Source organism: Scleropages formosus, chromosome 19, assembly GCF_900964775.1.
Source record: "Scleropages formosus chromosome 19, fSclFor1.1, whole genome shotgun sequence".
Taxonomy (NCBI): domain Eukaryota; kingdom Metazoa; phylum Chordata; class Actinopteri; order Osteoglossiformes; family Osteoglossidae; genus Scleropages; species Scleropages formosus.
Window position 1 is genome coordinate 18,403,567 of NC_041824.1, and position 26,931 is coordinate 18,430,497.

The window sequence follows — 26,931 nt, forward strand, 5'->3', positions numbered from 1 at the left end:
TGACGTCTCCCACCCATCGGGATGATTGATTTCAACTCCACATGTCCCAAGACGCTCTCCTAAGTCCCACCACCAAACTGTCTGCCAAGGCTCCTAACACCAAGAAGGGACGTCTTTATGAATCTCATCAGTACCCATCATGTGTGCAATTCAGTGTGATCCTTCTCTCACCAGCCTAAAGGACCATTCACACTAAATGGAACAACATGATTGGGGCCTCCTCAAAGCCAAATGGGAGTACAGCTAATTGGTAATATCCAAGTCACTTAAACTCACCGTGTGACAAAGCAGAGAATGAATCACCTCTTTTGCTGTGTCCTCTAGACAACAGGCCAAAGGCCACATACCATCTTGCAAGGTGCACCTTTGTACACAGCATGTGAGGGCAGATCTCACCAATGGCATTCAAATCAAAAGCTGATCCACCAACAAAGACCTGGATTCTGATGTAAAGAGCAGAAAAAAAGCATTTGTGCAAAACTGAAAAGCAGTCTTACAATGGAGAAAGAGGCCATTCACCATTTGACATGTATTTTCCTTATCCTTCCATTACATTATTACATTTATTTATTCTGCCAGTGTAACATACAATGTCAAGCTACTTACAATGACTTACCAATTTATATAGTTGGGTCATTTTTACTGGAGCAACTTAGGGTAAGTACCTTGCTCAAGGGTACTACAGCAGGAGGTGAGAATCAAATAGAGGACCTTTGAGTCCAGAGGCAGTGGCGCCAACTACTATGCTCATTCAGTTACAGCAGGGCTTTATAGTCGTGGTGGGTTGAGTCCCAAAAGTTCAGTTGTGGAACACAGCAAGGAACCACCTGATCCAGCATAATGTCCTAACCGAACCCATTCAACTCCTATGCGGAGCTCTTATAGGTGTAAGTGCAGCACCACTGATTCACACATTTAGTTAAAATCAAAGGGCAGTGGGCATAAGAAAGGAACCTACCATACACTCAATCTCACAGCACACACTGAATGGCACAAACACAAGGTAGGACCACAAGCTGCAAGGAGGGTTATAATTTATACAGGAATAGGCAGAATTTTTTTTTTTTTTTTAAAAAAGTTTACATCTAAAGTATAAATAAATAAATATATTTTTAAAGTGAGCAGGAAAAAAAAAAAAAAGTCTTCCATTTATCTAATCTACAGTCTGTGCACATTCACTGTCTACCACGCAGGAAAACCAGGCCACTGGTACAGAAGAAGCTCCGCCGTGCTTAAATTAGAGTCACTACTTGCATTTTGATACATGGTACTCCTGCAAAATTGGGAAAAGTACAACATGGTCAGTGTGCCCAAAGAATGAGAAACCAACTTTTCATTCACAATGCTTATACATCATTACCGTTCTTCGGTGACTTTACTAGATTACCAATTAAGCTTCGGTGAAATGTTCCCAAACACCAACTCCCCTAATGATTTTAGTTTCTTCTGAGCCTTTGTGATAGGTTGCTAAACATATATTCCAACCGTATCATGTGAGTTACTGTGTCATTCAAGTCAGCCTCTCCAATACCACCTTCTGTTTGTGTTTAATAACACCGTCTCACCTGAGGAAGTGGGCGGCTGTTCTTTGGAGAAGTCGATCCCAGCTCCTATCAGCGTCATGATCTTCTCGATCTGAGGGTGGAGGGTACAAAAAAAAAAAATTAGTTTCAAATGTGGTGGGGATGCTATAATTAAGGGCCATGAATTAAACCCTGCTAAACAGTTAAAAGTGTACATTTTAATTTTTTTTTGAGTTCGCCTACCATTTCTAAATTCATGATTTTGATAGGATCCCATTTGAAATGTGCTATTTTTCACCATGAAGAAAAAACATGCCATTACACCGGCTCCTTGCATTACAAATGTTCAAGTAATTTTTTTTTGAAGATTGAGCTTAAAATTTTTTCCAGACTGAATTTATTTTTCATTGTATTTTCTTCACTCATCTCTTTTCTGAAAACTGTTTTCTGAGAGTGAAGGCAACCCACATTTCCATGTCCAGTCGTCAGCTGGAAGTAAAACCCTAACTCATCCAAACAGGAGTGTGGGACCATCTTTGTTCAAAACACAACCAAAGTGTTTACAGCTTGGTTGACTTGCGCATTCAAGAAATTAAACTACAGGGATTTCTTTTAGTTTAATTTTAGTTTTCCATGTTAACTTCTTTCCTTCTTTTTTAAATATATTATTGATTCACAGAAGACTTCCACAGAACCTACGCCACAAATAGACCAAAAAGTGCCTGTATTATTAACCTTTTGATTGTGTAGATAATAAGGCTGAGTGGCCAAAAGCTGAAATACACTGCGCATGATTATGGGCTGAATACGTCTACTTAACCATGAAGTAGTGGTAATGATGGATTTCTTCCCTCTTCAATAATTGCAAAATAATTTTAGCTTTGTTTCAAATAAGTGAAATGAGTCTTACAGAATATTGTTTGAATTAAAGCTTTTTCTACTGACCCTAATAAATGGAGGTACATCTGTATTATGTCACTTATTGACTCAGTTAGTGGTAAAAGTGACATTGGATTTATGAACAAATCGAGATATGAACTGACTTTTGGTCCCGCTCGAGTTTGTAAGTTAAGGAACCAGTGAAAAACTGGACAGTATCAACCTTTTTTCCTTTAAATTCCGATCAATCTTAAAATGATTTTGGACACGTTATGTAATTGAACAGATTAAATACATCTGTGTGTGGTCATGGCTTTTCTTTCAGCTTGGCACAGGTGATGCAGCAAGACTTAGGATGAACCGAAAAGGCCAACCCTACAAGCACTGTAGACCATCCGGGACAAGAGACGCATGCATCATGTTGAGCTTGTCTTCACATACACACACATCAAGCTTGAACCAATGCACACCTCTGCACACACACTGGACTCAGACACAGAGCGATGCGGAAAGAGCGGTTCTATAAGCACGGCTCCCCTGCTGCTCCACGTCATAGAGAACGTGCCCCCTTCAAACAGGGTGATGCATATGAAAGGGCGGACCCCCAGCATAGCTGTCAGGTGAAATTGCTACTCAGGTTTGGTTTGCACCTCCTCGGGAGATGTGTCCTCCATCATGAGGGACTCATGCTGGTTCTCAACAAGTTGACATGCCCCAGAGCATCGACCGCCTCCAAGCGTTGCATGCCGCAGGTAACAACCTAAAGCGTAAAACACTTCCGAAGTGTGGTGCGTCTGCTTAGTGGCCACACCAAGGGCGCAAACCCCAACATTATTCCTTCTTACTGCTTCTTTGAAGCATGGCCTTTTTTTTCTTAAAAAAAAAAAAAAAAAAAAAAAACGAATACAAAATTTTAGGTGTTACAACAAAAACTAAGGTAAAAGGAGGACTGGTCATGGCTTCATTTTCCAGTATTGAGAAACAACTAAAACGAGGACTGAGGACTAGAAGATCAGAAGACTTTTCTGCGAGACCACATTAAAACACTCAGCATAAGCATTATGTTAATTTTATTTTGTTGCTTAAGGTCAGCATGGCATTTCTCACTGCACCCACCAAATGAGATGCCCATAACGGACTTTGGGGAAGAGAGATCTTCCTTTTTTTCTGCTTTCAGATTTAATAAAGCAAGAGAAAAATCGCCCCATTTATACCCCTAAGGTAAAATCGTGACTTTCCAAGAATATGCCTTGTTGTAACTTTGAGCAACTTTTATGGAGCAGTCTGCCATAGGCATCTCTTGGAGAAGTCAAGGCCAGTAAAAACTGTTGCATTCAGCTATAACGGGCTACCTGTTATACCAGCTTTTTATTCCTTTTTTTTTTTACATTTTTAGTACCCGTGTGGTGCTTTGCTTTCACTCTTCTGTGAAGTTCATCCCATACAGGTGTTGCCCAGGTGTGCTCACACTTGTAGCTGGTACTGTACCTGTATATGTCTACCCGACACAAAAGCAGCAGCTGAAAAGACTTGTCCTACTGTTTATCGAACCTTTGTCCCAGATGCCCTGCACCAGCAGCCAGCTCAAATGGAAGGGGTGTGCAAACCTCAAATGCAGACAGAGGCAAGTAGGGTAAAGAAGGTAAAAGAGGCCCATCACAAATAGAGAAATTCAAGCAGCAGCAGCAAAGGACACCCTCCACCCAGAACTCTTTACAGGACCAACGTTTCCAACCCACCACCCACTACGTCCCATATCTCCAAAGCTTCACTTCATTCACCAAAAATCAGTTAAAAAATATAAATAAATAAATAGACAGACAGACAAGACAGTGGAAACAACACGTGAAAAGGTCATCTTACGCTCTGGACCGACTTAGGTCTCCGTCGCTGGGTGGACTGATACCTCTGTGTTTGCTGTAAAAGAATTGGGTTTTTTTTTTTTTTTTTTTGCACCAAAAAACATTCCACAACCACAACAACCATCTACTGGTCCTTGATGAACCACGTCCAGGGGATTACACACCAGGTAACCAGTCTCAGGAGAACAGGGAGTTAGACAGAATGATCTAGAAAGCACCACGAAAAGAAATCTCATGGAAGTGCAGCAGTGAAGTTGTGGGTTCTCGGGCCACAGATGCATCAAATATACTGAATATACAGAGAAGTCTCAGAGGAACGGCCCTGGCAGTTTTTGACACAGGAGGCTTCAAAAATATGAAAGGGTGACAGTGTGAAAACACCAAAACCAAATTTTCTGCAGCAACGTGATATCACTGTAAATCTATTAGATCCAACCAAGTACATCAATTTTTACCCACTTTTTGTCTAGACATACAGTATACTACATATACAGTTTGAGTGCATTATTGACAGTGATTAAAGGCCACACATTTATTAACCTGTCAAATTTTTTTTAAAGTATCAAGTAGCACCTCACAACACACCACAGAAGAGAACTGTGCATTGCAGGCAGGAATTTCTGAAGACGGACTCAATGTTAGAGGGTTATGATGGGGTAGTGTCAACCGTGGAAGAATAAGGCAAAATGTGGAGGACCAGGAAAGCAGTGAGGTGGAGAGGAGACCTTGGGGGTGGGGGTGGGGCATGGACCTCAGGTTTTCCTCTCATTTTATTGTCATTATGCTTCTCCCTCACCCGGGAACCCCAGCCAGCCCCAAAGGCTGCAACCTCAGTGTAAATAGTAGGGGGTGGGAGGCATCCCAAAAGCAGGAACTCGTTTACTGCAGAGACTAAATCAAGTGGATGGAGGACCGGTCAAGACTACTGAGGAGACCAAGCTCGATGGCTCCAGCGTAGCTGACTCACAACCTACAACCCATCCTTTGTCTCCAATCAACAAGCTGGACTATGCGTCACTGGTACGATACTGTACAAAACTGTCAAACAGTCTAAAGTGCCACTGGATTGGGTGGAGGGGGGCTCACTGTGGTGCTGTTGCGTCAAATAGCAGCACAATTAATTAGGCTGAGCATTGGACCTGATCAGCCAATCCAGTACAGTCACTGAGGACATGGGTTTAAATCCCACCTCTTGCTTTAGTACCCTTGATGAAGGCAGTTACCCGAAATTGCTCCAGTGAAAATGACCCAATAACTATAAGCAGTAAAAATTAAGTCACTTCTGAGAAAAGCACCAGATAAATGAAGAAAATAGAATAAATACCCACTCATCTGAGTTCCTCACCTAAAGATTCACTGCTGGTACAAAACCCAGGAGGGAACCTGTAACTACACCTTAAGGAAACGCAACTGACCTCAGCTCACTGAAGTACGCAGTGGTTCCAAAATGGTCTGAAGTGAAGTGGCACGGTCAGCATTAAAGCACTGATGAATCTTCAAGTGAGCTCCCTCCACAGCAGCAATGTGCACTGAGTGTATTATAATAGTAATAAAAATAACAGTAATAATTCACACTCGAGGAGATTTAAATTCTGCAAACTAATCCGTGTTCTCTGACTACACGGCACCGTCACATCCGCACTGAACTAATAAATACAGGAAACGTGAGCATATGCAAAAGAGTAAACGGTCAGGCTCGGTGCCACGGCAACTTGGCGCCTTGCTAAGCTTCGTTACGAAAGGCACAAGTGCTGCAGCCCTGGCAATCGTGTGCCGGGGACCGTGCGGATTTCCACGGCCAGCAACAGGGTCGTCTGTGACCTGCTCCGCAACGTGGCTTCCCCCGAAACATGAATGTGTTGCTAGGGCTTTGGAAAGACAGATCTGTCGCTGTTCATTCCCTGGGGTAGACTCAAGCAAGAATAAACATTAAAGCTTAGAAAATTAGAAACACTAAAGGGACCGTAACTAAGGCTAAATGTTATCCATCGCAAAACAAATTTTTTAGGAGAAGGAAAAGCTGCAGGAAGCGAGAGTGACTGGAATATCTTTCAGGCAGGGTTCACACAGCTTTATCACTTTCCCTTTATACAAAAAAAAAAAAAACGGAGCTAATCTTATTTTAACCCTCCGAAGGTCCATAGCAGCTAATGAATTTCCAGTTGTGTACGCTTGGTCCTCAACTTATGAACACAATTGCAATAAGAAATCTGGTTGTAATTTGATTTGTTCTTAAATGCAGCCACTGCGTGACAATCAATGAAAGCTTAGTAATACAGACCGCAACTGATTTATTCAAGGGCCAGTTTCTGTAAAAACTTTAGATAAAACGATAATGAACTAAAAACTTGCATTCGACTCGCATCCGCTGCTCATCCTGTGGGTGGCTGCTGTATTCTAGAGCCAATCCTAGAAAGACAGGGTGTGAGGTAGGGAGCGCCATGGATGGGATGCCAGTCTGTTGTAGGATTTTCAATTTATTATCTTTTATTAACTTGAAACAACACGTGCAACATTAGTCAGCAGCTAGCCACTTTCAGTTTGCTTTATTATCCACACACTTAAGAAAAGCATAATAAAGACTAGTTCAGTTTGCTTAGTAGGTTCTGTAAAAGTCACGGATACAGCAACAATGAATTTAAAAACATACACCGTAAAAGCGATTTAAAAAGACAAAAACACCTCGTCTCTGCAAACTCCTATTTAATGTCAGTTATTGGCCTACTTACCCGACAAACTTAAAATGTTCATTTTCTTCTTATTGATCAACACCACCAGAAAACACCAGATAGGAGCTGTTAGCATGGTGGAAGCCAGTTGAATTAATCCCGTCTCATACCCCTAGTGAGAGTGCGAAAGCACTTAAAATAATAAGCTTTCACACTAGCCACACATGCACACCTAGTAACGTGGCCACGCTCCAGCGTAACATCAGCATCCTGCCCCAAATTGTGAGCGATGAGCACAAACACCCCCCCCACACAGATCAACAAAACATGAGTCTTAGCAAATCTCAGACTGAACCGAACCAGCAAAGAAGGTTCATCTCGAAGTCCATTGACAGCGAGCGTGTCTGGCAGCTGAATAGATTTAATCCCGATCCGTACCGAGGGATTCCTCCATTACGGCGCTTCGAGGAGGACAATGGCCGGGTCGCGGTCTGCTGGCGCACCCGGGGTCACCAAGCCAAAGATGCGTGCCTGAAAAGCGGGCGGCACAATGGCGAGCAGGCAGCCTCCGGCAATGGGTGCCAAAACCCCCGGAGCAGACAAAAGAGAGGGGTGCCAATGGCCAGCATCACATGGACAGGAGGCATTCCAGTGGAGGGGGATGGTGTATGCGCGCACGCACACACACACACACACACACACACACACACACACACTATTACCGCTATTTTAATGAAACAGAACTAGGATCAGGAGTGTCAGTTCATTTCATTTAAATACAGCGCACTTATCAGGAATTCTGAAACCCTCATTTAACTTTCTCAAAGAAAATCAGAAACGCAGTATCCGAAAATATGCCGAGACTCTATGCGATCAGAAGCCCCCGCAGCCCACAGAGGATGAACAATCTGTTTTCTCTGAACCTCTCTGTCTCCGTGTTCCCTGGATGAAACTGCACTGTAGCCAGCAGCGGACACACGGGGCTCAGAAAGGGAGGAAAAATGAGACGCAACCCAGAGGACGAAAACAGAGGAGACAAGAGGGACGGAGAGCGCGAGCGAGAGAGATGCCCAGCGATATATCACCGAGTGACAAGTGCGGAGCCGTGACTCGCCGTCCGAGAATCCGCTCCGCAAGTTCACCTGCGTGTGGAAGTTCAGTCATCAATATGCATATTCCTTTTTTAATATGTTATGAAATTTCATTTGATTCAAATTACAAGCGCACAATGTACACCGGTGTACTGTGCAAAGTCTCAGTCGTCTGTGTGTTGCCCGCATATGCTGTAGTGGATACTCACGAAGGCGGGTCTCGGGGCAGCCATCGCGCCAGCACCGTGTTCGGGGGCGAAGAGGCCAGAGCTGAGCTCTTTGCGCTGTGGAGCACAGAGCCTTGTGGGGCTTTTCGTCCCCATGTTCCTCCGTGCCATTCAGCGCTGGCCGGCCCACGGAGGCGCACCCCCGTACACCCACCCCCCAGCGCAGGGTCGTCAGTCCGGCCGGGGCCCGGCATCGCAACGGGGGTCCGCATTAGCAAGTCATGAGCCGGCTTTTTATCCACTTTGGGCCTCATGCAATTCAAATCTCCACAGCCTGAGACAGCAGAGGGGAGTGTGTGTGTGTGTGTGTGTGTGTGTGTGTGTGTGTGTCTGTCTGTGTGCGCGCGCTTTAAAATGGGGGTGGACAGAAAGAGTCAACAGGGGACAATCAAAGGCCCTGTGGTGTCCTGAGATCCCTCACCCACACACTGTCACACACTGTGCATAGCATCCTCGGGGCCAACCAGCCAAGGCAAGACGGCCATGACGAAGGCTTCACGGAGAAACTTTTAAAAAGGCAGAAAAAAGAAATAAATAATCATAAAACGATGTAGAGCCGGCGTGACAAACTACTTTTCGGCACTCCGGTGCCGCTTTTCAAATGCACGTGCCGAGGATTTCGAAATGCGGGGTCTCAATGCGAGAGCAAGGATAATCCATGGGAGGATACGTCTAGGCAGCTGCTAGGTTATTAAATCAGGGCAGCGGCTCCAGGATCGGGAGGGTTTGCAAGGCCACCACTGTGAAGAGCTACGCCACAGCCTGCAAGCATCACATGCCTTCATATTTGACAAACTTATATCAAGAAGAGCATCACTATTGTACCATGATGGGCCTTGTGCAAAGAACACGCAGGAAGGGACAGCATCTCTCACACACATACACAGTGACCAGAATATAATGAATAGCTACACCTGCAGCAAATTTGCAAAGAGTAATACAATTCAGCGAATCTTCCAGACAGGACATTTCCCAATAACTTTGCAGCTCATAATTAATCACTTGCCTCCAGCTCCCTGCCAAACACTGCTTTAATAGGACACCAGGTTCAGCTGTACTTGAACCCGAGAGGCAGGGAAGTATTCCGAAATGTCACAAACTGAAAGTCTAGTGGCAAAGACCTAAACTCCATCACAGTGCTGATTTTGCAAAAGCCTTTTGTTATAAAGGAAAGTGCGTTTTACCCTTCCCCGATTTGTCGAGGGGGTGGGCGCATTCCGTGGCAACAAAAAAATGTCTGACCAGACTCATTGCAGATTTTGATCAGTATATACACTGTGTTCACTTGTTCTGAATGCTCGAGTTATGAATTTCTGAAGACAGGCGTTTATTTTTAATTGTATTTTCGTCACTTATTTACTTTAAAAAATTTGTCGCAGAACAAATGTCACCTGCATTTCCACGGCCCACCAATAGTTGGCAGTAAAACACACCCAAACAACATGTACATTTTTTCCCATTTAGCTGATGCTTTCTTCCAAAGCAATTTACAGTGTTCAATTACTTACAACCCGGTTCCCCGTGACCCCGTAAGGGACAAGCGGTTCTGAAAATTACTTACAATTATTTACCCATTTATACAGCTGGGTAATTTTACTGGAGCAATTTAGACCAACTCCATTACTCAAGGGTACTACAGCTGGAAGTGAGATTCAAACCTGCAACCGGTGGGTCCATAGGCAGCAGCTGTAACCACTACCCTACCAGCTGTCTCAGCTGGTTTGAGAGTGCTAGGGATCAGTAACCATATGGCAAACGCTGCACATGTTCATGCACAGTAAGTCAACAAAGTCACTTCATAAGACCTGGGTGGCAACTGATATGGACAAGTAAACAGAGCTGTTCTTCATCTCACGCCTTAGAGCAGACATCCAGGTTTGGTCAGCTTTCGTCATGAGCAACCTTCTAATGTACTTCTTAACCTTTTCTTTTTTTCTTTCTTCTTTTTTTTAATTCATTTAGCAGACACTTTTGTTCAAAGCGACGTACATCTCAGCAAAAATACAATCTGTGCATTACATTGAGAGACATGGCTGCAGACATGTGACTTAAGTAAACCTAGTCTGTTGCCTTCCACTTGATGCACCGATGTTCATCGCTCATAGAACGCAGGATAGATGACATATGGATCATAACACCTACCGTCGTGACGTATGGATCGTAACATCTACCGACAGCAGTTTGCGCTCTCTATGAAAAATGTGACGGGTATAACTGTTTTCATTTTGACAGATATACTCTTGCTCAAATGAGGAAAAAAAATTTCTTTACTTCATGGGACTAACCTTTAATTGGTCAGCTTCTTCCTTGTCCAGAATGATAAGCTCCATTTTTTGAGGGTATAATAGTTCAACATTAATTGATCACACCATAAATCAAATGCAACCACCTTACATTTGGAACTGTTAATATTAAAGAAAATGGGGGTATTTTGTGTTTTTATATTTTCATCACAAGGCTCTTGGAAACCCCCCAAGAGTCTGGAAGTGCGGTGATTTGTAAAAAGCAATACATGAGTACGGAAAGGCTGCTTAAGGCAGAACACGAGCGAGCGGCACACACAGCAGCATCTTGGGATCGCCCCAATCACACTCTCACCTGCTCCCTCCTCAAGTGTGGAAATCCGGTCCCTCATACCCAGCATGCCTCGCTCTGACAGCGTGTTACAAATGCCAGGTAACGAAGGAGCAAGCGCTAACGGCGGCACCGCGGTTAGACGCATGAATATTGCAACGCCATGCAGTAAACAAGTGCAGCAGCTGCCCTGCAGACACACATCAATAATGTAAAGCTGAGGAATAAATAATAACAATAACAGAAATAAAAAAAAAAAAAAAAAGACAGTTAGGAAAGGCAACGTGCAAATCTAAGAGCCGGGGGATTCGGACTTAAGATCTGAGGTCTCCGTCACCCTCGTACCCTTTCTAAAGGTGGAGCGATGGGGTCGCCCTGGCAGGCGGACACTGACCCAAGCGATCACGCGCTCTCAGCGTAGGGGGCTGCGGCTCTCCTCTCCCGAAGCCTGCTGGGGCCGGTCTCGTCATCTCGGCAGCTGCCTGCCTCGCAGCTCGTGACTTGTTTCGAGCCCTGAAACCATTCCTTTCAGTTGCTCCCTCACACGGGAAGGCTGAAGCAGCGCCGGGGGGACTTCGGTTCGCTCCGTCACCACATGTCAGCTCCTCAGGTGAGGAAAAGCGGCAATTGGGTGGTCTGTGGGGATCGACGCGCCTGTCGCTTCTTCTAGCTGGGCCGGCACAGCATCGCAGCAGGTAGCACTGATGCATCACAGCCCTTGGACTATGCCATTCGACATGGGTTCGATCCCCACTCAGCGTGCGACCAGTTTACATGTTCCCCCTGTGTGGGATTCCTCCCACAATCCAAAGATGTATCTCAGGTAAACTGGTGACTCTAAATTGCCTTTAGTCTCTGTGTGTGTAAGAGAAACTGTATGGAGCAGGAACACTTTAGGTGACCCACACTCTAAGGAGACCTTTCCGGAAACCGGGCTAATTTTAGGCTTCAGACACAATCTCTCCGAAGCCACTGTGAGTCGGGTTCCATTCACAGCGATACCTGAGCCTGTAGAATAAATTATTCAGGAGGGAGGGTTACCTGGCCTGCGTTCAGGGAATGACGACACAGCAGCATACTGTACACTCATTCTCTCTCTCCCCACTCATACCCACAAATCAGAGCAAAACCAAGAATTTACCAGTGTCCATCCTTAAAGCGGGTATCAGGGTGCGATATTTGGGGCAGATGAAGGGATACAGTCACGCATCTCCAAATACAGTACTGTAAAATAAGAGCTTTCGGTTACTCCTAATTTGAGAGGACAGCCACAGCTAAAAATCTACATATTTAAAAACGGAATCGTATTGTATAGAACCACTTTGAACGTGATTTAATTTTGAAATGCAGCTTATTACCATAAAGCTTAACTTATAAAAGCACTCTGGTTCCTCGTGATATGGTTTAGTCAATTTTTAATTGACTTTTCTTCGCTAATCAATTCTCTAATATTTCTCAGTAAAACTGAGAGCGAACATGACCTGCATTTAGACGCCCAGTTGACCAGTATGAATAAACGTGAACCCAAACGGTACAGGGTGCGAGAACACCTTCATTCAATTCAACTGTTTACAGCTCGTGTCTGGTGTTCATAAGTGTTGGTGATCAATAACAAAATGACAAAAGCTGCACAAGTTTAGGGGATGAATCTGTCAACAACCAGCAGTCAATGAGAGTCAAGGTGTTTTCAAGCATCTTAAAAGTTTTCTAATTTGAACCTCAACGTTAAGCAGCACGGTGGCACAGTGAGTAGCGCTGCTGTCTCACAGCGCCTGGGTGGTGTGCAAGAACGTGGGTTCGATCCCCGCTCAGTCTGTGTGGAGTTTGCATGTTCACCCCATGTCTGTATGGGTTTCCCCTCGGTGCTCTGGTTTCCTCCCACACTCCAAAGACATGCTGTTCAGGTTCCCCCATAGTGTGTGAGTGACAGAGAGAGTGTGTTCCACTGATGTATGGATGAGTGGCCCAGTGTAAGTAGTGTATCTAGCAGTGTAAGTCACCGTGGTGAATAAGGTGTGTGGGCTGGTAATACTACATAGAGTTCATTGGAAGTCGCTTTGGAGAAAAGCATATGCTAAGTGAATAAATGTAAACATTAATAAAAATGAAAGTCTTAAAGTATTTTAATTGAGGGATATCTATATTATTAAGCTTGTACTCACTGTGACTTAGTCGTTAAAGTGACGTTGGATTTATAGAAAATTATCACATTATAGATTTCAGGTCCCAACTGAGCCAGTGTGTGCATTATTGTATGGTGTATCAAGGAAATGTCTCCAGTCACATTGAACAGTGAACCTGCAGACAATACCCAGCATGCCGGTCAGGGAAGACCCTTGGACCACAGCAGGGAGATCCAAACCTACAGCGTGGGGTAATGGTGGCTTGTTGAAGACCATGGAAACAGGGGTGATCACAGCGGACTGTCATTTGGTGACACGATGTGAACTCTACTGGCCTCTCATCAGCTCCCAAAGGAAACAATCTCTGCCCTGTACTCAGCCTTCCCATCGTAGCACTGCAGAGGCCTTTAGCTCAAGGCCAAATGGCCTGATGCACAACCACCACCCAGGGAACAAGGCCTGGTTTGAGCTGCCCATTTTAATGTCCTATTTCAATACTAAAAAAGCAAGTAAAAATAAACAGAGACCGACTGGCATGTGCAACACCTCTTGGAATGATTTGTGAAACTGCAGCACTGCAATACACTAACTGAAACTGAATGAATCCACAGGGGGGCTTGCGGTTGGCTAATCCAAAGCACAGTGGTTAAGGTCTACATTTACACTTACATTTATTCACTTTGCAGATGCTTTTGTCCAAAGCGACTTACAGAGGATACTATGTAGTGTTACTAGCCCACACACCTTATTCACCAAGGTGACTTACACTGCTAGATACACGATGCTTCATCTTCAGCATAATGGAGGTGACCCCCTCTTCCAGACCCTTTACCTTCATGAGCATTCCCACAGCCCCCCCACATGAAGACACTGTCCCATGACACGGAGGATGCTCTGCAGCTTCCTCTGGCATCCCGTAAGGAAGGCATTAAAGCCAGGGAGGGAGTCTGGTTAGGCCACAAGGAGAGCTTATCTGTTACCGCTGCACTGTCCCTGCCCTAGATCTCCAACCAAACACCTTCCCGGATGTTTCCTGCAGGTGCATGTGGCCTCTTTTCCAGATATCTCCAGGTTGGGTGTAAGCAGATCGTTTCGAGAACGATCATCCTGAGAAAAGCTTGAACGGGAGCATGGCGGCACCGCAACACTTGCGTAAATTTAAAAACTGGACACTTTCACCGCAGTGGCAGAATTATGCAAGCAAACACTTTCTCCTGCACATTAGTACACACAACATTATATTGATCATTTCCTTGTTTCCACAGAGCAATACAAGTAACATCTGGACTCTTAGCTACCCGACTCACGGTGATGGGACGTACCTGCACGGGCTTTTTGCTCTGTTCAGCCTGAGGTGGGTTCTAAAACGAGTCCGTAAAACTGAGGAAGCTCCTAACCATCACCCAATCGTGATTCAACCTGAACACACCACCCTAGCCAAACAGAGGAGCACCTCGGGCAAGAGACTGGTTCAACTGTGCTGGTCCAAGGAGCACCACCTGTGGTCATTTCTGCCAACAGCCTACAGGTTCTATAACGTGTCCTATCGCAGTGGCACCGACCTCTTATTGGCTGAGTGGTTCCATCTGTTTTAACCTTTCTTTACTTATCTGTCCATTTTTTACACTACTGATTACCTCTGCATCATTATTTATTCATATGTCTCACCAGTGTCCTCCTGTTACAGTTGTTGGCAAAACAAACATAGTATATGTGTTGCTGCAGCCCTGTGCAGTTTCCCTCAGCGAAGCCATCCATCCATCCATCGTCTGTCCATCCACCCATCCAGCTGTGTTCAGGTGGCTTTATAAATACCCAACACAGACATTGTGGGCATGAAGTGCCACTGGAGCAGGAAAACTAGGGAGCAGCACCATGATCAGAGCTCTCTTTCTAGGGCAGGGAGCTTTTAATGTGAAGGGAAACCTGCTTCCTCAACAAAGTCAGCGATTAAGTAAAATCTCGGGAACCAAATTGGCTGAAGGCAGAGGACAAGGGGCTAAGAGGCTAAAGTGGAGTGACAGACAGACCAGGACCAATCCCAAGCCAGGTGGGTACACTACTGACTGCGCCAAACTAGCTGGGGGCAGGATTGGGTAAAAAGCACGAAAAGCACCGGTCCGGTTAAGACAACCATCCTCCACCACTACTCTGATGTGACGGGGGGGCACACAAGATGTCAGTGAATGTGACCGGTGCAGTGAAGCGTTTGCGGCTGCTGTCATGGTAATGCCTCAGGCTGATCTCTCCCTGCACACGCATGCGTGTTGTCTTTGATGAAGCACGAGTCCGCAGCGGTGGTTTAAACTGTCACCAGCCTCCACTTCCCGCCCCTTCCCTTCCTCTTTCCGAGGAGGCTACCTGCAAGCCTGTAGAGTGGAGACCAGCCCACCTTTCTCAGAGGCATAATCTACGCTCTGCCCTGTTGCCGAATGCCACGTCTGCCATCAGCGAAAGTCACGCGAGGTTCTTACCTCATCCCATTCGGAGGCGAACGACGGCGACTTCTCCAGCCGCTTCTTGCTAGCGCTGCAGTTGGAGACGGACTCACTGCGGCCGCTTAGTCCACCTTCCTCCTCACCGGGCGGCGACACAAGGAGGTCCGAGTCCGACTTGGAAAGACTGCGGGCAAGTTTGAGATCCCCTGGCGGACGCATCCTACCAGCAGGGGGAGCTGCGGCCGCAGCGCCGGGTGGCTGGCGAGCTTCGGGCCGCACGTGCACCACGGTGGCATAAATGGCCTTGGGGTCTGGAAGGTGGGTCGCTATGGCTGGCGCTGGCTGGGCAGGGGGTGGCTGGAGAGGCGCATCCATGGCTCGCTTCTCCTGACCTGGGCTCCCCTTGGCTGCGCCCGACACCTTGAAGGCCTCTTCTCTGGACTCGAAGACTGGCGAAGATCCGTGCAGGAGCCCCGTGAATTGCTCCGGGACCCCAGCACCCAGGCCGCAATCTGGGGGGGGGGGGCGAGAAAAGAAAAGAAAAGAGAATGGGATTGTGATGGCCGCATCGCATATAGGGGAGGCAGGGAAGGGCAAAGGGAAATAGACTAATCACTCACAGATGGCGGACAGAAAAAGATCCTGAACAGCAGGAAACAAAATTGTGATGTGCTGTAGAAGAAGAGGAGCTTCCCAATAGCGTTTACAGAGTCTCTGGGCTGCTGTGTGCCGATTCTCCTCCCTCCCTCCCTTTCTCTCTCTCTCTCTCTCTCTCTCCCCGTCCCTCCCAATCGACTAACAGCCGTCTTTATAAGGTCAGGTTCCAAGGAAGTTATGCAGCAGTAAGGATTCCCTACAGGAAAGTCGAGCGGGTTGAAATGGACACCAAACTTGGGGAGGGGGTCAAGAAAACCCCCAGAAGCACGTGCAGCTCGGACACACACGGCACACACTTTCTCAGGTCCCGCGTTCTCCAGACTGAGAATAAAAACACCAGCCCTTCCCTTTCCCCAAAGTGGTTTGTTCACCCCTCTCCCAGCAAAGAGTCTCAACCAGCAACGACTCACCACAAACTGCACTAAAGTGGCTGCCAGGGAGGATTTTCACCAGGACCAGAGAACCGCCTCGCCATTAGACCTAATAGCATCCCGGATTCCCTCCCTGCTCCATCCAATCCTTTTACCGCTGTCCCGGGAGCTCCTTCTCAGCTGATCTACTGCCATGCATCCGCAGAGGGACGGTGGAAGCCCAAGTCCCTCTCCTCCACACTCCAACACAGGCTCCTCTGCATCTGAGTGCTAGTCTTATATTATATGACAGGGCTGGCGATTATGCTGCAAACACATTTAGCCTCTTATCTGAGCGTGTGTGTGTGTGTGTGTGTGTGTGTGTGTGTGTGTGGAGACAGACCTCGCACAGCGCCCAAGAGGGCATCGTGGTGTTTTGTGACAGGGAAACTGGGACAGCCGCGTGACGAGAGGTGCGTGACCCCTCGTCACCGTGTTTGCTTTCGCTCGTCCTTCAGCGAGGACGGAAAGAGGAGGTGTTGATGGAGCTGGAGCAGGGGGCTCCACGGCAACACCGCCCCAGGACCTCCTTGGGATGGTGCTGCGAAACCTGCAAAGATGGCACATGGCACTCCCCTAACCATTATGCTGACCTCTGTAATGTCCTTTGGGATTGATAAAGTTCTGAGTGAACAATTCAACCATCCACCTACCATCCATCTGTCCACCCATATGTGAACCTATTTATCTGCTTATCCATCCGCCGTGTCCATCTACCCGTCCTTCCAGCAGTTTATCCACTGATTCATCCACCTACCCAACCATCTACTGATTCATCTACCTGCTGTCCACCTAACAACTCATTGCCATCCATCTAAACATACTGTACATGTCCATGTATCTACCTATCCATCTGCCAACCCAATCATCTACCTACCCATCAATCCACCCATTCGTCCCCCTACCCATCCGTCCACCTGTCTACCCATACATCCACCTACCTATCCATTCACCCATTCGTCCACCTACCTGTCCATCATCACATTCACACCATGTATCCATTGCCAGACCAACCATCTTTCCTGTTTAATGATTTCTCCTGTTGAAGTGCACACTGCACACTGTCTGCGAACATGGTTGCTTACAGCGAGGTAGGAGGTGGTCACGTGAGAAGGCGCAGGAGCGGCTGATCACTGGGTTAAAGCTTCTTCAGCCGAGTGTGAAGTGCCTCAAACTTTATGTGACCACTAAAATGGGCCGCACAATAAATAGTATCCGCGCACTCTGCCCAAGAGGGACAATCTAAGCAGGGTCAGTGCCAGTGAGTCTGCTTGGTCATGGGGCAGCACGGTGGCACGGCGACATGACAGATGCGTAGCACCGGTCCCACACGGCTCCTGAGCTTTGGCTTCAGACGTGGGCTCTGTGTGAAGACTGTACTTCTTCCCCAGCGTCTGCACTGTGTTACCTTGTTCATGGTGCGAGGATGGGTATAAGATGTGTTTTAAAAAAAAAAATTTAAAAAAATAGTGCCATCCAGAATTATAAGTCACTTTGGGTAAAGGTGTGAGCTACAAAATACAAGTTAATAATCGCAATCCACAAGCCTGCTGACAATGATCGGGGCTCGACTTTGGCAGCCTGAAGCCAATTCTTGTCATCAGGGTACTGGTGCTGTTGAAGGCGTGCAAAACGGTACCCAGGCTTGCACCCACCCCAGTGTAACAGTCCTCATTCTCAGTGCAAGGCAGCCAGTCTGAGTGCGATGCCTTCAGGTCCCAATGCACTGAGCAACTGTACCGGTGTCTGGGTCCCTTGCACACATTTAATTAATTAAGTGTTTATACGGTGTTTTTCCTGGAACGCACCGTCTCAAACATAAAATCCGTCCCCGGCGACCAACATCAAGGTCAGATAGCCTGAGAGCAATTTCATTAAACTGTAATAAAAGAGTCCATCCAGCATTTTAAAGGCTCGCCTCATCAAGGATGCAGCACACCCTTCCGTTCCACAGACGGGAAGAACGGCCGCCCCCATCTCGCCCACCCAGCCAAGTACACTCCACCCCAACCCAGTGCAAAAGGGCTTAACTGCCCCAGTTCACACACACAGCTCATACGCTAACTCAACGCTAATGTGCTCACGCTGTCCATCCTCCATGAGCGCCTCCGATCGCCCACACCCCTACTGCCAGATGCCTGGGTGGCCACAGCTCAGCTCTTTCTGAAATGGTGGATTCAACATTACTTCATTATTATTAATGTTATTATTATAATACCAACATTATTAGTTTATTTAGCTGATACTGTGTGACTTCTACAGTTGAGTTCCTTATTGCAAATTTAACCATTTACAAGTACCTTGATCAAGGGTGCTACAGGAAAGAAGTGGGATTCGAACCTGGGTCTGACTGAACTTATGTCAGAAATTAGTACATTTTTTCTGTAAATAGAGGGAAGAGCGCATAAGGAGAGTTTGGAGGAAAGCTGACATTTGATCTTCTGGCATAAATCATGCCAAGGTCAGGCTGCTGGGATATGACAGCACTGGCACCTAATCTTGGTGTGCGAGTTGCATGGCCCGAGTGGGTGGGTGTCTGTGCGTGTGGGGCGCAGTGGATTGGTCCCAGCTCAGCCCTCGTGCCACACATACCCACAAGGCAACCACACAGCAGTTACCCCGCTCTCAGGTCACAGGGGGAAGGAGTGGGCAGACGCCAACTGGCCTCAGCATGGGGCTGTCAGCAAGCTGCTTTTAAATGGAAACGGAATGAAGTGAGATACTCTTCTGCTTAAATAAACACTGAAGAGGGGGGCTGCGTGCAGCTGCCACCACTGTGTGTGTGGTTGACTCTCTGACTGTATACGAGCCATCACCTTGCACTCAGAGGACCCAGGTCCGAATCCCACACTCCTCTCGTAGCATAACTGAGCATGGTAATAACCCTGAATTGATACCGGGTAAGAACTAGCCAGCTATACAAATAGGTAAATCATCGTATTTAGCTTAACGCTAAGTCACTTTGGGGGGGAAAAAAGCATCAACTAAGTGCATAATGTACTATACTGCTTCATTCCCAAAGTAAAGCTCACAGTACTGAGAGGTCTGTGTGGATTAAAACCTGTACTTGCAAAGAGCTCCAGCGGTCCTAGATACCTCACTGTCACCGAAGGAGAAGCAGCAAATATGTCAATTACTTACACACACACACACACACACACACACACACACACAGAGAGAGAGAGAGACAATACGCTAGAGCACTGTACCAAACACTCACCCCCTGCAGCACGGAATCCAGCCCGAGCGGGCCCAAATGCCGGATCTGGGGGCTGCAGGGTGTTGCTAGGCTGCCCTGGGGGTCGGGGGTCACTGGACGGAGTTGGCTTCCGCTGCTGTTGTGCCAGGAATTAGAGAGGACAAAATAAAGATCAGAGGATCAATAACCTGCACGCATTAATCCCACAGAGAACGTCACAAGACCAGTCCAGGGCTCACAGCTGCACACAGTTAAACACCATTAATTGGTTCTGACACTCCAGTCTCTGATGAACAACGCCTTTGACTGATGATTTCCATTAGTCCGGGTGGGCGTTGCCTCGCATCACCGTGGACACAGTCACTGCCCGGGACGCCCGGGACATCGGGAGCACCATCACTTTATAACTGACCGACATGTGATGCACTTGCAGCTGCTACTATGAAAATGACGACCACAGGAGGAGTAATGAAATGAAGAGCAGCAGAAGTGAAATGGCACTGTGCGTGTGTGGAGATGACGGGACGGGAGGTTAGGGTCGGGTAGGGGTAATGGGTGGGAGAAAGTTCTGGATAAAAGCAGAATATTAAGACCACTCGTTCAGGACAGTGGGGAGAATGTGCCGAAAGCCATTCGAAGGGCGCGGAGGTGAGGACAGAGCATCGCAGGGAAGAGCGCTGGGAAAGGGGACCGAACAGCACGAGGGCCATAATGACAGGGAAACATGGACGAGAAGTCAGTGGGAAGGAGTCGTGTCAACGGGGACATAGGCTGACTGTGACAGGCAGCGTGGGTGGTATAAAGCCCGGGGTCTGATGTCTAAAACACACATCTATGAGTGAGTGAGTGAGTGTATGTCTGAGATCTTACAGAAGAAATAAACATCATCATGGTATCAGCTGCTTTTAACTCCACTTCGCCAGTGACTTACATTGCCAAGCTACTTACACCAATTTACCCATTTTTTACAGCTGCACCATTTTTACTGGAGCAATTTATGATAAGTACCTTGCTCGAGGGTACTACAGCTAGAGGCGGGATATGAAACTGGGTCCTTCGCGTCCAAAGGCAGCAGTTTTAACCACTGCACCACCTGCTGCTTTTATTGAACAATGTTACCACCCCGCAGGGGGCAGAATGACCTCAGTTGTGTAAGGCTGCTCTTGGGCTCCTTCCCATACCGGGCAAAGTACATCTGAGAACAACCATGGTAAGAGCCATAGCACCCTGTGCAGCATAGAGCCAAGAATGTATAAAAATATTAAAAATAAACAAAAATTTGAGTTAAAAAGTATATATAAATGTTATGACAACTTATAACACCGTTAATAAATAATAATAATAATCTTAATAAAAATATTGAAACCTTCACAGGGGAAGCTAAGAAGAAACAAAAATATTTGCATGTGAAAGCTGTGCAGGGGAGACTAAGGAAAATATTTCAAACGGGGGGGGGGGGAATTCTAATGACATTCATTCCTGAACCGACTCATCGGAACGGACACGGTATACTCCGGTATTACCTGAGGTAGTAGGCTGTTGGAAGACAAGGTGACACCATCATTATCTGCAAAGAACAACAAAGATCCCGGTGTGAGTATGAGCAAGAGTGTCCACATCACACTCCGACCCAGAGCTGCAAAACTGGTGCAAAACATCTGATGTGTGTGCGTGCGTAAAACTGCATCTGCCAATAAATAACTGCGGAAGCACTGGTGTTCAGGTGAGCAACCTTGCGGTCAATGATGCGTTAAGGCAGATGCTGAGCAATCGACCGCACCTACTTATTGAAATCTAAAAGTTAAATGACCTAAAAAACTTGGAATTCAGGAGCAGACTGTGCTCACCCAGCCTACGGATGCATGAATTCTGGGATGAGGAGGGAAGGTCAGGCGTGGGAACGTGGAATGTGGACGCGATCGAGGTTTAATGTGTAAATCACGTGTTTAATGTGAGCGGGAGGGACTGTGGGAATGCAACCCAGCAACAGACTGCGAGCGACTGCTCTCAGCTCAACAGGTGGTTGTATTATTATTGGCATCATCATAATCATCGTCATCAAATGTTTAGCACACTGGACTGTGGGAAGAAACCAGAGCACACAAGCAAGGATAGAACATGCAAATACTACACAGGCTGAGCTAGATTTGAGTTGCACAGCTGGTAGTGCAGTGGTTAGTACTGCTGCCTTTAGACCCAAAGGTTGCAGGTTTGATCCCCACCTCTGGCTGTAGTACCCTTGAGCAAGGTACTTACCCTAAATTGCTCCAGTAAAATTACCCAGCTGTATAAATGGGTAAACAAGTAAGTAGCTTAACATTGTAAGGTGCTCTGGAGAATTGTGTCAGCTACATGAAGAAAAGAAATGTTTTCACCCTGCAGCAACATCAATGATTCCCCCCCTCTGAGAGTGGCCTGGATCAGTACGGACAAAGGACTCAGGACCCGGTTTCCCTAGAATAACAGCCCTCTAACTCTCCAACTTGGAGCAAAGGAGCCTGTTCAAGCAGAGAAACCAAACGCAGGGATGTGCGGAGCTGCTCTCTCATTCATTCGGGGCCCAGCAGGGCCATTGGCGGTAGAAAGCAGCGCAGGGGGTAAAAGAGCCCTGGGAATTTCTGTCTGAAACGTCTGTATTAACAGAAGACGGCAACAGGCAGCCAATTAAATCCCCTTTAATCCAATTAAACGGTGTGCCATTCAAGGGGGCTGCGCGAAACCGCCGGACCGAGGCCGTACGCCCTAATGAGAAACAACCCCGGCTAATTAAACGCTGCTCACAATACTCCCTGTCCGGGTTCAGAATGGGTCCGACCCTTAAGCGCCCACGTAGCTGTCTGCGGGAGACAAAAAGAAGCTCACCGCAACCACAAATGCCAAACAAATTTTTGAGAGCGGCTGGAGAAAGGGGGCCGCCCCGCCACCCCCAGCTGCCTCTCACGCCCCACCCCCAACCCCAGCCACCTCCCGCTGACACGCTTGTAATCCAGTTAAGAATGAGGGGTCAGAGTGCCAAGCGCAAGGCTCCCCGACGGCTACAAAGGGCCTCGTTTGCCGCACTCTGGAAACGCTGAACTACCCCCCACCTTCACTAAAGGGGGGCTGGAAGTAGCTATTGATCAGCTGCATGGCTAAACGGATTAGGCTACTGAAGGACCCGCGGCTCAACCTGACCCAGAGCACGCCTGCCTGGAACACACTCCCCAGTTTCACACCAATGCAATTACTCAGCATATTCATTCATTCATTCATTCATACTTCTATATTACACACACACACAGGGTTGCTTGAAAGTATGTGAACCCTTCAGGAGTGTCTTGTTTAAAATATTAAAATTAACATATCAAATGAATAAAGTATTACGATTCACACACTGGGGAGAGCAGCGGCGCAGCAGGTTTGACCGGGTCCTGCTCTCCGGTGGGTCTGGGGTTCGAGTCCCGCTTGGGGTGCCTTGTGATGGACTGGCGTCCCGTCCTGGGTGCGTCCCCTCCCCCTCCAGTCTTGTTCCTTGTGTTGCCGGGCTAGGCTCTGGCTCGCCGCGACCCCCGCTTGGGACAAGCAGTTTCAGACAGAGTGTGTGTGTGAGTGTGAGAGAGAGATTCACACACCTGCTTCTACTTACCTACTCGGTTTATCCAATAACACCCGAGGTTCTCATTTTTTACACCTGCCCTACATGCATATTTCTACTAAACATGATTTCCTCTAAAGCTACATATGGAATTGGTTTTTACACACCTATTGTGTCACATGAGAAACACTAGTTGTCATTAAATAACCATTTTGTGGTAAAACCGAAGGACACAAGGGGTTCACACACTTTCAAACAGCAGTGTACATTACATATATTCTGTACATACACACACATATCCCTATGATGCATCCCTTTCTGTGACTTTTATAAAAACAATTACATGGCAATCTTAATATAAGACATGAGTACACATTTGTATAGTAATTGGTTATTAGGTACTGCAACGTTACACCTCTACACTGGGCTTTGGCTGGTGATTTTTTTTTTCTTCATTTTTAAAACCCTTTTTTCTTTTTTTTTTAAAATTATGACAAATGTATTTAAAACAACAAAAAAAAAAAAAAAAAAAAAAAAAGTTCCGTGAAGCTCCGGACTGTCTGATAATTCCGAGAGCGGGTCCCGAGCAGACGAGCTGTATATACGTTTAGCTTTGCTCCAGGGGTGGCGCCGCGTACCCACAGCTGGCCGCGCCGGGCCGCACTGCTTCGTCTGCGCAGTCACCAGCAGCTCATAGGTGTGGTCTTCCTCTTCCTCCGGCACCTCAGCCCGCTCCTCCACGCTGCTGTTCGTGTACAGGGCCTGCGGGAGGGGGGTGGGGGGAGATAAATGGCATTGCGTCCCACTGCCCCAGGCTGGGCGGAGGTGCAACCGTCACTCCCGGGCCTCGGCAACACCAACTCAGCGCTGCCGCTCAGTCCAACTAGAGAGCAACATTGCGAAGCCCCAAGTACTTGCACTCCGCATGTGGAAAGTTCATACCAAGTTGCAAGCGTGCACGCACACACACGCATACACACAACCTGATTCCCAAGCACTTGCTCTCATTTCACTATAGTCAAGACATGCAGCAGAATCAACGTAGCTCAAACGGCTCCAGGCATGTCGTACGTCGGCTCGACCGCCCAACAACCACGGTTCACACACACAAACACACACTACTGATCACACATTCCATCGCCTTCCAGACCTAGGAAATGACATAAAAACAACACTGTCGCGGTGTCATGTTTTCTCCCTCAGGCTTCCTTCATACACTGTTATAAGTGACAAAGATCCTTTTTCACAGCACTTAGTGTAGCACTAACTATAAAATTATATATCCAAATATGGCTATACACAAATATATAGCCTGAGGCTCTCAGAAAAGGCTGCAGATACTTTTACCACATGTATAAATCACTAAGTATTGATGCCATGTGATTTGAGTATAAATGTAGTGGAGGATGTGATCAAAATAATAATGTTTATGAAAAAACAATACTGTTCATTGCTTTCGCTGAGTGGTTGAGTGATCATTTATGGTTCAGCATTCTGATTGCTTGAGGGAAGAAAGTGGGGAAAGACGGCTTCCGGACACACAAGTGCGCACGCAGGCATGCACGCGGGCACGCACGCAGAGCCTGGCTAAACCCAACTGTAAGAACACACACTCCATTTGCACGAGCGAATCGATCACACGGAAACATCGTGGCACGTGGATGGGCTGGAATGCGATCCGGGGTCAAAGTCGAGAGGGCCGACATCTCACTCAAGGGTCCCCGAGCTGCTCTGTCCACGTCGCCTACTAGGTCGGTCCCCGTGGCCACCGTGACCAATACGGCCCATTTACGAGGCCCAGGAGGCATCCGGGCAAAGTGGGTCAGCGCGCTGTGAATCGCGGCCCGTTTCCATCGTGACTGGGGTCTACGCTCACAAAGCCTTCTTAGGTGATGGGTACACTGCAGTGCCGCGTACGAATATCTACAACCAGGTCACATGCATATTTACACGCCATCGGTACCCGGGAAGCCCACGGCTGTACCTCGGAGCTGACGTCCTCCTCGCGTTCGGGCAGGGGGCGCGAGGCCTGCATCGGGCGCTCCTTCTGTAACAGAAAGGCTCGTCAACGCGGTAACCCTGCGGTACCGCACCCGCGCTGCGGTCGACTGGCTAAACAGCCTTTTGTGACACGATGCAAACGACAGGTTCAAGGGAGCGCCACGGCAACAACATCACCCATCACACAAGCCCATGATGCTGCAGGCCCATCACTGTATTTAAGGCAGGGCCAGGCTAACAGGAATGGTAAACAAGGTAAAACGTCAACACAGTACAGTTCCCGGCAATACTTCTGACTGCTCCCTAGAGCAGCACTTCCCAGAACTTTCTGTTCAACCATAAGTGAAACCCTTTGCTCTTATTGAGGCCTTGATGATTATTTCATTAGACAGATCAGCTGCGCTAGTGGTGGAGTGGAACAAATACAGGCTCCCCAGGGAAAGGTCCTGAAACCTTCATTCCACCACATATCGCCACCAGGAGGAAGGACCACGCAACAGCACCCAGCAGCACCGCAAACTGCCCTAAAATTACTTTGATATAATATTCAACTGTAAACTGTATGAACATGTTAAATGTAAAGGCAGCAGGGGGCGTAGTGGTTAGAGCTGTTGCCTTTGTACTAGGAGGACATGGATTTGAACTGCACCTGTTGTAGTACCGTTGATCAAGGGATTTAACCCTAAATTGAGACAGTAAAAAATGACCCACCTGCACACATGGGTAAATCATTCTAAGTAGCTTAACAGTATTAAGCCACTTTGGAGAGAAGGATCTGCTAAATGAGTAAATGTAATTGAGCTTGGCAATTTGCCCCATCACCTCCTCACTCTAGGCGTCATACTTACGTTTCAAAGAATTGTCCAACACCCCCCCTCCAAAAAGGAGCATAAGAAAAGGACCCATACGCAATGTGGGCCATTCACCAATAATACTTACAGCATAATTACAGGTCAGCTGATGGCCAATAAATTTATATTCTCTCTAAACGTCTGGAGACTGGAGCAAAATCAGCACCTGTTTTCACCCTTAAAGGAGCTTTTAAATCTTTTTATGCCTTTAAAGTAGAGGGTCCATTAGCACAACGCTTACTGCGAGCACTAATCGCAGACTCACATGGGAAAATTTAAAGTAAATCCTAACTTGTACAGGGATGAAATAAGGTGCGAGTCGTATCGGAAAGCAGCCGAATGATCGCAGGTGGATCAGAGACAGAAGTGTCTTAAATCCCTACACCTCCCTCTGGTGGAGAAGCAGAGGGCTGATACACAAGGCAGTCATGACACTACAGTACCCTTAGGGACTGTGGAAAGACACACACACACACACAAATACATACTCGGTGCAGGCAGCTGTACATGAGATATATGTTTTGTGTGTTGCTTTACCCACCTTGCCTGCCTCGCTGTCAGGCCGGCCTGAGTCTCGGTCTGAGGACTTCCCGCTGGCCAAGCTGTCCAGGGAGTGGCAGGACGTGGCCTCGAACAGCGCCTCATATGGACTCTCTTCTTCGGGGGCCAAAGGCAGCCCTGGTGCCCGCTCAATGGCTCGTGGGTCCGCATCACCTGGAAAACACACAGGGGTGATGGATGTGTGCTGATCCATGAAAGAGTCAGCTGGGGCCCAGTGGGTCTCAGTCCTATGTGGGGTACCCTGGGGCAGCACCAAGAAACTCTTGCATTATTGCTTATAAATATTATGTAC

The 26,931-nt window shown here is 47.2% G+C and overlaps 1 protein-coding gene across 5 annotated transcripts in view; it reads right to left on the reverse strand.

The window, feature by feature from the left end:
- The window catches only part of anks1aa (ankyrin repeat and sterile alpha motif domain containing 1Aa), a 90,870-nt gene that overhangs the window by 33,395 nt on the left and 30,544 nt on the right, over positions 1-26,931 (reverse strand). For 4 of the 5 annotated variants that reach the window (XM_029246403.1, XM_029246400.1, XM_029246402.1 and 1 more), the window contains exons 9-16: positions 26,620-26,792; positions 25,211-25,273; positions 23,865-23,988; positions 21,176-21,219; positions 19,674-19,788; positions 15,423-15,898; positions 4,266-4,319; positions 1,566-1,635 (exon numbers count right to left, since the gene is read on the reverse strand). In XM_029246403.1, coding sequence (XP_029102236.1) covers positions 1,566-1,635; positions 4,266-4,319; positions 15,423-15,898; positions 19,674-19,788; positions 21,176-21,219; positions 23,865-23,988; positions 25,211-25,273; positions 26,620-26,792 — 1,119 coding nt within the window. The remainder of the gene's footprint in view (positions 1-1,565; positions 1,636-4,265; positions 4,320-15,422; positions 15,899-19,673; positions 19,789-21,175; positions 21,220-23,864; positions 23,989-25,210; positions 25,274-26,619; positions 26,793-26,931) is intronic. The other variant, XM_029246404.1, reaches the window with a different exon arrangement.